We start from the raw sequence: 14,351 nt of genomic DNA, 5'->3' as shown, positions 1-14,351 counted from the left end.
ATATTTATTTAAAAAATTGTTTTTAAAATAACAAATTATTTATTAACTTTTACTAATTCAAATAAAAAACTCTTTTTGTCCATAAATTGTTTGAATTTCGTTCTAATCAAAGTTTTTTTTTACCAATATACTTTAAAGTAAAAATTTTTTTTTTTTCATTTTTTTTATTATGTAAACAAGAAAATAAACAAAAGCATAAAAAATTGGTCCTGAAATTTCAATGCGAAATTTTATTAGATTTCGATTTAAAAAAACTTAAACTCGGATTAATAAGCATGGAAATCTGAAAAATGTTGCCCTAAATTCAATTACTTTTAAAAAATAAGTCTTCGTAAGACGGGCAAATATTTTTAGAACTGCTTAAAGCATATGTAGATGTACAATTAACGATTCAGTTAATTCCAAGGCTATTTTATAGTTTTTATTATTCATTTTTTAAGTTGGATGCCCAACTGCCAACTTAATGCAAGAAGTTTATTTAGAAGTCGAAATCATGTCCAAGTTAAGTAGTAATTCGTCATATGGTAGAGAGTCTAGTTATAAGGTCAGTCCCACCAAACTCGGTTAAGAAGGTCACCAGACCTCAGCAGCGTTGTGTGTCAGTAGAATACTGGTAACAGCTCAGAAGATTGTTTTAATACACACCTGTTGCATTGTTATAAACTTTCTAGACCATCAAAAAGCAAGTGGATAAAAAAATGGAGTGAAAGATACTAGCTTCAAGAAAGCATTCAGAAGTGACTGATGTCACTCACAACATCATCGCAAAAAATCCGAAACTTCGTATTAAATTAACTTATCAGCATTTAATCAGTTACTTGACTTAGTCCGTGATGATGAAGAAAGACCGCGTTCACCCGAAAAAATTTTTCACAAAGAAGAAATAAAATCAAAAATATTTCAAAAAATAATCATTAAAAATATTATTAAAAAATTTATTTTGTTTTTCTTTTGCATTGCCTTCACTATGACGGTTTCAATACTTATATTTATTTATTTGGCAGAAGTTGGCGAAGTATGGATTAATTAGAGGCGAGAAAGTAGATGAAGTAAAAGGAGAGCAAATACGAGAATTAAGCATAATATGAAGAGGGAAAGTAGGAAAAGTAAGGTGAAATGAGGAGTGAAGGATTATGTAGGATGAGAAAAATGAAATGCGTGTAAGGGAAATTATGTGAAAAGAGAGAAAGTAGGTAAAGCGAGGAGAAATAAAGGGGAGATTAGCTCATGTAGAAAAATGTAGGGGCCAGCAGAGATAGATAATCAGAGAAAGTAGGGGAAAATGAGGCTTAAGTAAGAAGGAGAATGAGAGGAGATGAGGTGCGGGAAAGTAGGGGAAGTGAGGCAATATATGGGAAGAGAAATTTCAATGAATGAGAGTAAGAATGAGTACGGAAGAGAAAACGAGGTCTGTGATGGAAAGTAGGAGAAGGATAGTGTAAGCTTGGGACTCGAGGAGAGGGTACAGTAGAGGGATATAAATTGGCGGAGGTTTGGAGAAGGGTGACATGAGGGGAGGGATAAATGAATATAGGAGGAGTAGAATAGGGGGAATTTTAAACGACACAATTAAAGTATTAATGGGCTACAAAACCTTTTTTTTAGCACAGCGGCTACTTTGACTAAATTTTACATAATAATGAAGTTTTCTACACATTTTAATAAAGAAGTTTATAAAATAACAGCCTTTGGCAGACAGTCCGAAGTTGAGCACTAAATATGATTGTTGAATTTATCTTCATCTGACGTTGTAATGAACGAGTTCCGGTATTTAATCTTAGTTCTTGGTCTATAATTATTTCAAGCCCCTTTAATCGCTCGACAAACTGTTACACTTAACTATTTTCCATGTCCGTATCCGGAGAATTAAGAAACAATGAGAGGTGTGGAAACACGAGACGTAGGGAAAATGAGGGGAGGGGTGCATGAAAAATTATGTAAAAGGATGGGGGATATTATTGGAAGCGAGGGATAATGAGGAGAATGAAGTAAGTAGAATTGGAAAAGTAAAGGAAGATGATGGCAGAAGAAGTAGGGAAAGTAAGTACAAGTTATAGAAAGTAGGAAAAGTAATTGGAAATTATGTTATCAGTGGAAAGAGAGTAATGGCTGAAGAAGGCAAATAGGGAAAATGGGAGTGTCAGCTGGGTAAGCGAGTTCAGGGGAAAGTAGAGTAGCAGTTGGGAAATACGCCCCTTTTGTATGCTCGTGGCGGCTATTTTGACTAATTTTTATATATAAATGAAGTTTTCTGCAGACCTTTACAAAGTAGTTTATCAACACGTATGAGCAAACCCTTTCAATTTTCACTAAACTGTCTTTCATATCCGATTCATTTTCAAAATGGACGTCAAATATCTTTTCAAATTACTCAGTTAGTAATAACCGTAGACTTCTGGTACCAAAAGATAAATATCAGCAAGTCGACGAAAAAGGAAACTTGTCTTCAACTCAATTTTTTTTCTTTTTTCTTCGCAAAAAATGAAACAGTGGATGCAATCACAGGTGCACGCGTTGCTCCAATGCGACAAGAAGCATGGGAGTGGATGTCGTACTATACACAATGCTTGGAGGTAATTTACAATGTTATTACCTCTCTCCATCATGAGTTGTCCTTATCCTGAATGCAGTATACCTGACCTCTTTGACACAATAGGTTCATTGTGCTGGTGTACGAACACCCGCAGATTTTGCGGTAGCATATTAAAACGCATGGTCGGTGATGAAAATACATTTTTCATGTACAATATACATTGTATATTGTATATGTATGTCAACATTTGTACTTACTTTCCGTCTGTGTTCCTTGACATTTTTTTTATGTGAAAATAACATTTAGGAAAATTCTTCTGCTGGTTGAGTTTATGAAATTTTTGGTTGAAAAACTCTGTTTATTATGATTTTTATCATCTATCTCTTGATTCGAATTGTTAGAATATGACTGAAAATCATTCGCGCACTTGTTACTACTTGAATAAGTGAAAATTTACTTACACAAAGTTTTGGTATATCACTTTTATTTTAAAACCTAATTTTAAAAGATTCCATTTTCAGTAATAAAATTGATCTATTTAGCTGAAAACGAAACTATTTTGGTTAAAATCCATGTTACAAATAAAAGTTAATTTGTTAACTATAAATTTACCTACCTCAGTTGAATATCTAACAATTTCATTAGGAATTCGCTTTTTTGGTAAAACATTGATTTTTATAAGGAATAACTTAACTAATCATGACGAATATTCCATTATTTTATTTAGAAAATTAAAATTTTTTATTGAAAAATGGTTTCTTGCCGAAAATGTAGCGATTGAATTTTTGGTTATCTTTTTTAAATGAATGTTCATGTATTTTTGAGTTCGTTTTTTAAACTTTTTTAGATAAAAATATATCTTTTTTAGTTCAAGATTCAAGTATTTGGTTGACAGTTCATGTAATTTGTTGAAAATTAATCTTTTTGTGTAGAAAATTAATATCTTTTGAGGGAAATTTTTCTAATTTGTTAAAAATTTAGCAACATGGTTAAAAGTTATACCAATTTATTTAAATTGATTTTGTTTTGTTGGAGACTCACCTATTTTGTTGGAAATTTAACAGTTTCGTTGAAGCTTTGTATTTTTTAGTAGAATTTAATTTTTAATTGAAGATTTAATTATTCGATTATTACTTACAAAATTTTTTCATCAGATAAAAGTTCGTTTTTTTTTGGTAAAACATTAATCTTTTGGTTTGACGTTTAATGATTTGGTTCAAAATGGAACTGTTTGGTCCAAAAATTATTCATTTTTGGCTGAAAATTAAACTACTTGGCTAAAAGTTGACCTATTTTGACAAAAATTCATCATTTGAAATATCGATTACCATAAATGATTATCATATTATTATTATTTAAAATTTTCATTGATTTGAGGAAAAATTAAACGACGATGAAGAAATTTAAATTGAGACGAAGAGAATGAGGAAGTAAAAGAAGGAAAGTTTTAGCTTCAGCTTGCAGTGAAAATGGAAATTAAGTGTAGGGATACTTAAAGGATGCTGAAGAAATATAGCAGAGGATATAGAATAAATAATGGATATACAAGAGAAAATGGGAATTAAGTTGAGAAAGAACTAAGGGATGGGCGTCATCGATAAATGAAGTCATGCACTTAAGGGGAAGTTGGTATATTCTGAAGATTTCTAAACATTGATAAAATTTTAATAGAAAGGAGGGAGGGGTAGAAATTAAAAATTTAAAATAGCGTTATATCATTTATCGTCCACGCGATCAGAGAAAAATTGAAACTTACTAAGGGAACCAAGGGAATAGGAAGCGACAATGTGTGACGTGATCCGAGAAAAGGGACCTACTAGGCAAAAAATCGAATTTCAGATCCTGATGGATTCCATAAGTTCATTAACTGATCTTTCTAAGGGAGTGATCAGAAATTTTTCAGCTGCATTATTTGACAAGATCTAAATTATTTAAAAAGACTCTTTTAACGCGTGCTAAGCGGCAGTTTGACGCGTACTCTCTTTTTCTCCTACTATTTCCCCCACTGCTCGCTGCGTCCACTGCGTCGAGCTCTACCTTCGATGATTACGAATACCAATTAGCCCTGATTAGCCCTGAACTGAAGATTGCCATAAACAAAAGATTATTGTTTCCCTTTTTTCCACTTTGCGTCAATGCGTTAATTTTATAATAAAAATACATGCTGGATAGCAGATATATTTACATGGATAGGGTAAGATGAGGTAAAATCGCCACTTTTGTGTTCGGTGCGCTGTGCACCATGCCTTTTTTGCGTTATTCCCAAAGTTATACCAATTCTTAAAAGATTGAACCACTGGCTGCAAAATTAAATAACAAAATTTGTATGCCATTCTCACCATCAATTAAGTGGAGTTGTTGAAAAAAAAAATTTATTTGGTTGCTTTACTCCACCAGGTGGGGTAAGACAACCAACTTGTTTTTTTTGGTAAATGATTGAGAAAAATTGTTATAATAACAATATTTATTGTTTAGGTACTGCAAATATTCGCAAAAAGCAATTAACGATAAAAAAAGAAATTTTAAATCTACAAACTAAAAATAACGCTGAGATTTTGAATCGTGGGGGGGGGGGGTCACTATCTTTTTATTGTAAAGTTGAAGATGTAGGCCTAAAATAAACACACACACGAAAAAAAGATATATATATATATAGATTTATTTAAATAAATTATAAATTAAATTATCTATCTGCACACTTAGTTGAAAAGTCAAAAATTGAACTGTTTTATTGGTGAAAAGTTTGGCTATGTATTGAAAAACGCGGAAAATTTTTATCAAATTAAGGTCCTTAGACAGTGTATTTTTAAAAAGTTTGAATGGTTTCGAAAGGACTTTATGAAGACGATTTTAAGGAATGTCGGATATGACGTAGTTATAAATCGACCCTCATGTTCTCTTGTGTCTTCTGAAACAGTTACGTAATGACTGTAAAAGAGGCCGGACATGTATACTCGGTTGAGGAAAAAGCCAAATAGAAAATTAAAAATTTTGAATATATGTACTTTCTTTAAATCGTGCTTCGATATGCAGTTACTAGGAAATCCGAAAACGTACTTAAAGATAAGTAATTCATATCAATTTTATAATTTTGCGATGAAAAAAAGCAAATTTAAACCTACAAACTAAAAATAACGCTGAGATTTTGAACCATGATGGAGGGGGGGGGGGTTAGTAACTCTCTTTTTATTGTAAATTCAAAAATGTAGGCCTAAAATAAACACACACACGAAAAAAAGATATATATATATATATATATATGCAAACATTGGTAACGAGCAAACCAATGATGTTAGTGATATTATTAGAGCAGGGCTTTACAGAAGAATTTACTTTTAACTGAAGGCTGGTGACCATTTCAGCTTGAAAACAAAAACACAAACCCAAGACGATTCTCTCGGTTCCAGTTCTACCTCCCCCCTCTCCCAACCCAACCTTATTAACTGAAGTTTTTGGTAGGACTGGCGTTATAACTACAATCTTCACCATATGACGATTTGATACTTAACTTTGACATGATTTCGACTCATAAAATAAACTTATTGGATAAAGGTATTAGTTGGGCGTATAATCTAAACAATGAATAATACAAACTACAAAATAGCCTAACAAAGGACTGAAACTTTTAACGACAAAAGGCATGCACACGAAAAATCTGAAGGTCATGTTTCAGATGACGAATGGAGACTGGGTGTTTGGAATGCTAGGGGAGTAAATTATCTCAACGTAAAAGAATTGCGTGAAACTATGGACGTGAGGAAACTAGACATTTTATGTGTGCCTGAAACAAAGAAAAAGGGATGCGAAACCAAAGACATAAAAAACGGCGTTTTGAAAGGCGGATTGGAAATTACATGGTCAGGAGTAGATTGTGAATCACATGATAAACAAAGAGTAGGTCCGATTTTGGAATGAAAGAGCAAAGCAGCAACTCGGAGACCATGGTTTCGTATCTCCCAGACTGCTGTGGGCTAGAATGAAACTAAGAATCAGAAGAGTATTTATCATATCATGCTATGCGCCAGTTGATAGTGATCATAGAGAAGTTAAAGACGCCTTCTGGGACACTTTAAATGATACGATAAATATTTGCGACCATGGGGAAAGAATAATTCTACTAGGAGACAGGAACGGAGGCGTGGGCATCCAAAATTAGGATACAGAAAGAGTATTTGGTAATTTTGGGGATTCAAGATCAAACTATAACGGAGATAAATTAGTTGGTCTATGCTTCGAAAGGGGTTTGTTTATTACAAATACTTGGTTTAGGCATAAAATTATCCACATGTACAAGTGATCTAAAGAAAATAGCCGCAGTATAATTGACTTTGTTATTGCGGATGAAAGACTAAGAGAGTTAGTCAAAGATACAAGGCTCATGAGGGGTCCTGAATGCAATACTGATCATTACCTTTTGATGTCAAAAATTAACTTAGGTCGGGGATGGAGAAAAAAGAGAACCCAGCAAGCAAAACAAATGCGAATCAAAATTGAGAACCTACAGAAACCGGATATGCGAATAGATTTCACAAATAAGATAATCGAAAGCATAGATATGGCAACATCGGAGGACCGTATAAAAAACAAAGATATAGAGGGCACCTGGACAATGTTACGGGAAATTCTTGTTAGATGTACGATCTAAGTGTGTGGTACCGCAGTTGTAGGAAGAATGTCTGGAGATGCGTGGTGGAATGATGAAATTCAAGCGGCCCAAAAAGCAAAGAGAGAAGCGTACAAGAGCACTTTGAACATCGCAGGTCTTAGCAATGAGTAAAGAAATAGACGTGGAAATGATTATGGACTCGAAAACAGGATACTCCAACGAATATTTAAGAAACGTAAAGATACAATTAGAGCAAAAGAAGAGATGAAAATACAAAACGACTTTGAAGGAAGCAGGAAACTACTTTATAAAAAAATGAAAGGAAACAAAAGTACAGAATTTGTCAACATCAGAAATAGTAGGCGGGAAACGGTATATGATACAGATGGAATACTATAGGCTTTCAGAGACTATCTTAGGAAACAATTCGAAGGTGAAGCTATAGGACACCTCAACTGCGATGTTGAACACGATGCGGTGGAAAACTCAATTGAGAAAGTCTGTGTCACTGAGGTTAGGGATATAATTAAGAACTTGAAAAACGGTAAGGCTGCCGAGGTAGACGGTATTAACGCTGAAATGCTTAAACACGGTGGCACGTGCATACCAAATAGACTGTGCGAATTGATAAATTTATGTTTCGAGATAGAAGACGTTCCAGACGATTGGAAAAAAGCGATTATCTTAACAATATATAAGAGAAAGGGAGATAAAAGCGACTGCAATAATTACAGAGGGATTAGTTTATTAAGCAACGCAAGTAAAATATATTCAAAAATACTTATTCGTAGAGTAATGAAAATAACACAAGCAGATTTGGAAAGTCCAAAGTAAGTTTATGCCAGGAAGGTCATTTACGGATCAAATATTTAGCTTAAGGTAAATAAAAGAAAAAAGTTTGAGAGTAGGAAAAAAAGTTTTCTGTGCATTTGTTGACCTAGAAAAAGCTTTTGACACGGTAGATAGAAGTAAACTTTGGGAAGTCCTGAAAGAGTATGGAGTCAATGGATGGCTCCTACAAGCTATAAAAACAATATATACAGGTAGCAAAGCGAGTGTAAGAGTGAATGGGCAACTGCGTGACTGTTTCAATATTATTTAAGGAGTTAGACAAGGATGCGTTATGTCTTCACGGTTATTTATATTATTTGTGGACAAGTGTTCAAAAATGGCTCTCTTTGACGAAGAGGGTGTGGATCTCGAAACAGTAAGGGTACGTGGGTTAGCGTTCGCAGATGATAAGTTTGTTATGGCAGAGTCTATCGAAGACTTACAAAGAATGTTGAATAAACTAGATGCAAGCATCAAGAGCATGGGCCTCAAAATTAACGCAAATAAAACAAAAACTATTGTGTTCGAAGGGAAGAGTGAGAAAACACTATGCAATATTTTATTAAATGATGAAAGAATGGAACAAGTTGATAAGTTCGTATACCTTGGTAGCTTATTATATTTGTACCGACTGTACTATATGGTAGCGAGACATGGACTTATCAAGAAAAAGATAAGAGTAAAATTAACGTAATTGACATGAGATTCTTGTGCATTATATGCGGGAAAACCCTAATGGAAAAAGTAAGTAATGAGATAATTCTAAAAGAATGAGGTGCAGAAGAGACGCTAGTAGACACATGGGAACGAAATCGGTTAAGATGGTTCGGACATGTTGAAAGAATGGAAAATAAACGACTACCGAAACAAGTGTATCAAGGTAAAGTAAATAGCAGCGTGCCCAGAGGTAGACCGCGGAAAGAATGGTCAGAATATGTGAATGCGACCCTAGATAGAAGAGATATAAGAAATCACAGAAAAACGAGAGCCTGCATAAAAAAATGCATAGACATAAAAGAAGCTAAAGAAGTATGCCAGGACAGGAAAGTTTGGCGGTAAATAGTTAATAAAACAGTGTCAGTAGAGTGAATGACGCCTGAAACAAAACACCTTGGCCGCTAATGGACCCAAGTGGGGAACCTTACATAACGACTTCGTTAGGTTCTTCGCTTGGGGTGATTGCTAGAGAGATTGATCAGCAACCTAGGTCGGAGCAGTGTTGCGGAACGAACGTGTTATTTCCTCAAATAACACGAGAATTCTGGATCAATCTGAAAATTCACTATACCTACCACACACTACTCCTTTCCCCTACCGAGTGAGTCAATGTGCACTTTCTTGGGACGACCACCTTTTGACCAACGAGATGGATTTGCTGCTTTTTCAGTTTGTTTTTTTCTTTTGCCGCAACTTTTTTCAATATTTTCTTCTCCACTGTTGTCGCTGTCGTCGATATTGTTTTCGCTCTTTTGTTAGCAGTTGCTTCCTATTCAGCGCGCAGCGCCTCCATTTCGTCTTCGTCCATCAATAACGCCGATTTTCGGCGCTTCCGGCCTCGGTTCGTGGGCTCACGTGGAGGAGCCTTTGGAAAAGGTCTGACGTGTTCCAAAGCAGCCTTAGCACTGACTTCAGGATCGTTGTTTTCTTCATCATTATTCTCCTTTTCGGCTCCATCGTTGGAATGTTCTAGACTTCTGGGTCGATTTTTGGGGCATTCGCACCCAATTGTCACACGCTGCGTTGTAGAAAGTCTTGATTCGCCCAAAGACACCCCTGTCAATAGGTTGAAGTTCATGGCTCGTGTAAGGCGGAAGCGATAAAACAATAATTTCATTATCCTTGCAAAAATCCAAAGCAGCTATGGTCATATGGGATTCGCGGTTGTCCAAAATCAAGAGGGTCTTCGAATCTGGTGCTGTGCGAGCGTATTTCTTGAAATGATTCAAGAATTTCAAGAACTGCTCTCCTTGCATCAATCCGGAAGGATTGGTTGCTCCATCAGCTCCGAAACCAGCTGCAGCAAGGACATCACCCCTGAATTTTTTTCTAGGAAATACGTAGAATGGTGGCAAGCACACACCGCCTGCAGATACAGCAAGAGCTAGAGTGACTAGAACCCCACGTTCAGCCGATGTTGCAGATCCCAGATTTCGTATTCCACGCTGTGCAAGAACTGCCACGGGTTTTCGCACTGTTGTCAGATCACTCTCGTCCATGTTCCAAATATTTGCTGACTCGATAGCAAATCTCTCGATCTCGTCCTTTAATTTCGTGAAGAACATGCTGACATTGTGCTGATTAAAAGCCGTGGCTCGACTCAGACTTGTCGCTTGTGGCCTTCGCAGCAATAAAGTTGAATGACGCATCAAGAATCTTGACAACCAACTCGAAAGCGGAAATACTTTGCCCAGGTATCTTCCATTTCCAATTTTCTTTGCCAGCGCTTCTTTTTGATCGTTGGAAAAAATCTGTTGAAGAATACACGTAATATATTGACAGTTTAACAATTACGGTCAATCTTGCTTACTGTGTGGTTATTCATTTGTTTAATCTATTGTTTGTAGAAATTATGTGACTATGTCTTTGAATTTGGATTTTACTATTAACTGTGATAATCGCATTTGAATATTAACTTTATATTATCATTTTATCTTTTGCTGTAATTCTCTGAATTTTATTTTTCACTCTATTTTATATTTCATTATTTATATAATAGGATAATTGCATTTTATTATCAATTAATAAATTGTACGTGCAATACCTGATTTTGGTGCCAAACAGAATCGCTCCTCTTTGTATTCGGCTCTGTAAAACTCCACGAGGAACATCGTACTTTTTCGTCATAGAGTTGATCGTGGCACCATTTTCAATTTCTCCCAGGGCACGTTTTATGTCGTTCTCGTCCGGTTTTGCAGTTTCCCTCTTGTAATTACGGGGCATAATGCTAAAATAGGATCATTGTCAAGTTGACTGCCATTTGGCAAGTGGTTATTTTACCCCACCTGTTGCTTGGTTATTTTACCCCACATCCCATTTTTCAGCACAATTCACATAATTATTAAACAAATACAAATATCGACGAACCGATGGTGAATTCGTGTTTATTTAGAATTTCTACTGCAAGAAAACACTGACCTGAGTTTCTCAATATCAATCGGCACTATTTGAAATAACTCTAAAGTGCTATCGATTTGCGTTGATGCTTCGCTCAAAATCTTCCTTTCGTTATGAAAGAGGTTAGGAAAATATACGCGGCACCAAATCAAACTACAAAAGATGCGTCTTACCAACGGCAATCTACCTTAAAAATGGTTGGATGTTTTTTATTTATGTATTCTTATAGAATCTAAATGGTTGTTTTACCCCGTGGCGATATTACCCTACACAGAAGATACGTGGATAGCTAAATTTGGGTAGCATAGTATAATTTCTAAAGAGAATCTCATATCGAGAAATCGTTTCCCAAATTCAATTTATAGATACATAATATTACACAAAATGAAATCAACTTGTGATTGCCATTATGTAGTTAATTTCCTCTAGAAAACTCCATTATTTCATTGGTAAACTTTTATTTGGGTGAAATGCATATCTTAAGTTCAAAGTGACACGTATGATTCTCATTATTTATGATTATAAAAGCATTATAATCGTCCGAAATTTGACACCAAAGTTTTTCAACGTATCTCCACGTTTTAAGACCCCCCAAGCTGAAAATAAAGTTTTGGCAATGGCGTCTGTCTGCTGTCCGCTAATCCGTCTCAATTCAAAAATTTTATGTACGGCCATTCGTAAAACTCAGAAAGCGGAACATTTTATTTTAATGACTTTTTTCGTTGAAAACATATCAAAGTTATAGCGTTTACAAAATTTTAAAAATCAATCGAAAATAAAAATTTCAAGCCAAATAACGCCGGATGTATCAAGAAGTCAAGAGAGAAAAACGTTGCTTTTTGAATGCCCTACAAGATTATTGTTCAAATTTTTTGAATTTTCTTAAAAGATCGAAAATTTAAATTTTGATCAAATAAAAAATGATAAAAATTCCACTTGGTGTGCAACTATTCAAGATATGAATACAGATGAATGAATAAAAATTGTTCTACTAAAAATAATCTACAAATTTGTTATTACTAATTTTTGATAGGGTGCGCATTTTTTTTATTCGTAAAAAAATACACACAAAAAACCAAAATAAGATTTTTTGGCAAGCGACACAAACTACTAAAGTTGTTCAATTGAGAAAGAGCAACACATTATTCCTAAATCATTCTTTAATAGGATGCATAGTTTTTATTTTAATCGTAAAAAATAAAATGCAAAATTAAAAAAATAAATGTTTGAAAAAACGAAATAAGCTAAGAAAAAAATGAGGGAACAAAAATTGCCAAAACACATCTACAAATTGGTAGAAATTACTTTTTAATAAGAAGCATAATTTTGGTTTCAATCGTAAAAAATTAAATAAAAAATTACAACTAAACATGTTTGTAAAATGATAAAAGGCACGAAAATAAATTATAGGCAAATTTGTTTTTAAAAAAATAGATACAAACTTTTTATAATTAACTACTTTCTCATCATTCATGACTAAGAAAGTATTGAAATTTTATCAAAATTAACAGCGTAGTTTTTGAAAGGATCTCCACGTTTTGATACACCATCTGTCCGTCCGTAAGCACGATAACTCTCAAAAATTAAGGGATCAAATCAAACTCTGGCACACTTTTTTGGGTTCTAAAAGAAAGAACGAGTTTGTTCACTGCCATACTTGACTAACGGTTACGGTTTTATCCATCTAAAACATTATTCAAAAATAGAATATTTCGTTTTATGTCAAACGAAGTCGGATACGTGAAAACAGAATAGAATTATATTTCAAACCCTTCAAAATATCTAACATTTTTATTTTAACTATTTTTCAATAGTACTTAAGGCTGTTGCTCTTGGTGGTTCGGAACCCACCTTTAACTGTAGGTCCCCCTTCCACCACCAAGTAAGTGTGTGGAGGGTGTGTAAAGGAATAGAGAAGGTGTAAGAAAAATGTAAACCCTTAGGGGACACATTCGAAGCTTCCATTCCATACTATAGTATATATATAGCATATAACTATAACTTGATATTATAATACTTGATACTATAAAAGAATCAAAAATTAGAATTTTGAGCCAAACGCCATGAGATGGGAAAAAGGTTCAAAAAGGAGTTGCAGTTTTTAAAAATTTCTACAAAATTGATTTAAACCATTTTTGATAGGACTTGTCGTTTTGATTTTATTTATCGCAAATATTTAAAAATTCAAATTTTGACCTAAACGACGCGAAATATGGGAACACTTCTTTGGATGAATTTCACCGTTTGAAATTTTTACATTATTTATTGAAACCACTTTTTGGAAGAACTCTTCGTTTATCATTTAGATTTTTAAATTGAGATACAAAAATTTTAAATATCCAAATTACGTTAAAAGACGCGAGATACGTAACAGTTTTAACATAACAAAGCAAGTAACACAATAATGTATAAAGAAAAAATTATAGTTTTTTTAGGCGCATGCCAGTTTGCGAGAAATTTGAAAATTTAATTTTTAATTTCAATTGATAAATTATTAATCAAAAATTCTACATCGCAGAAAAATATACGCGAGAACTGGAACTTGATTACCGGACCGTAAATCAGAGAAGATGATATGGGGAAACACGGTCGAACTGTAAGAAGTGGGGGTCAGAATTCTCCTCTGAGAATTCCCCTACGTTCCGCTGCTTCGAGTTCGAGATTTCTTCAGTCACTCGCTCTGTAAAAGGAGGACGGTCTCTAAGGACGGTTTTCGGCCCAATTTAAATTTGGCCCAAAAAATTAGAAAAAATTATACAGTATCTACTAACAGTAAGAAGTCAATTCCACATTAAACGGTCCATCGTCACCCCCCCCCCCCCCCCCCCCCCCCCCCCCCCCCCCCTATTTACCCCAAGCACCCTTTACAAAAATAAAAACTTCACCGCTTCTATGCAGTGTTCTTGGGAAAAGAACCCAATAACACATATCAAGAAAAATACATATATAGGTTCTTGGGGTCGCTGATATCGAATCCAAGGTCCTTTGACCTCCATCATATCAGATTCTAGGTCATTTGAGGGTCAAGCAGTAGAAAATGCGATAAAAAAAATACAGAAAAATACATACATAGGTTTTTGTGGTTGCCGATTTCGAATCACAGGTCCATTGACCTCTACCGTATCAGATTCAAGGTCACTAGAAGGTCAAACTGCAAGAACCTGATTCAAGAGAATGATAACAAATATTTTATTCAAAGTATGCGCCCTCGCTGGCTACACATTTTGTCCACCTCTCAGGCAATTTATAGATACCTTTCCAAAAAAA

The 14,351-nt window shown here is 34.5% G+C and overlaps 1 protein-coding gene across 1 annotated transcript in view; it reads right to left on the bottom strand.

Annotated features, from left to right (window-relative positions):
• Positions 1–9,456: 9,456 nt before the first annotated feature.
• The window catches only part of LOC117173818, a 22,349-nt gene continuing 17,454 nt past the window's right edge, over positions 9,457–14,351 (bottom strand). The window contains exons 2-3 of the mRNA XM_033362462.1: positions 9,705–10,438; positions 9,457–9,661 (exon numbers count right to left, since the gene is read on the bottom strand). Of these exons, the coding sequence (XP_033218353.1) occupies positions 9,457–9,661; positions 9,705–10,438 (939 nt within the window). The remainder of the gene's footprint in view (positions 9,662–9,704; positions 10,439–14,351) is intronic.

The sequence above is a fragment of the Belonocnema kinseyi genome, chromosome 5 (genome assembly GCF_010883055.1).
Source record: "Belonocnema kinseyi isolate 2016_QV_RU_SX_M_011 chromosome 5, B_treatae_v1, whole genome shotgun sequence".
Classification (NCBI taxonomy): domain Eukaryota; kingdom Metazoa; phylum Arthropoda; class Insecta; order Hymenoptera; family Cynipidae; genus Belonocnema; species Belonocnema kinseyi.
This window is presented reverse-complemented; position numbering and strand designations above follow the sequence as displayed.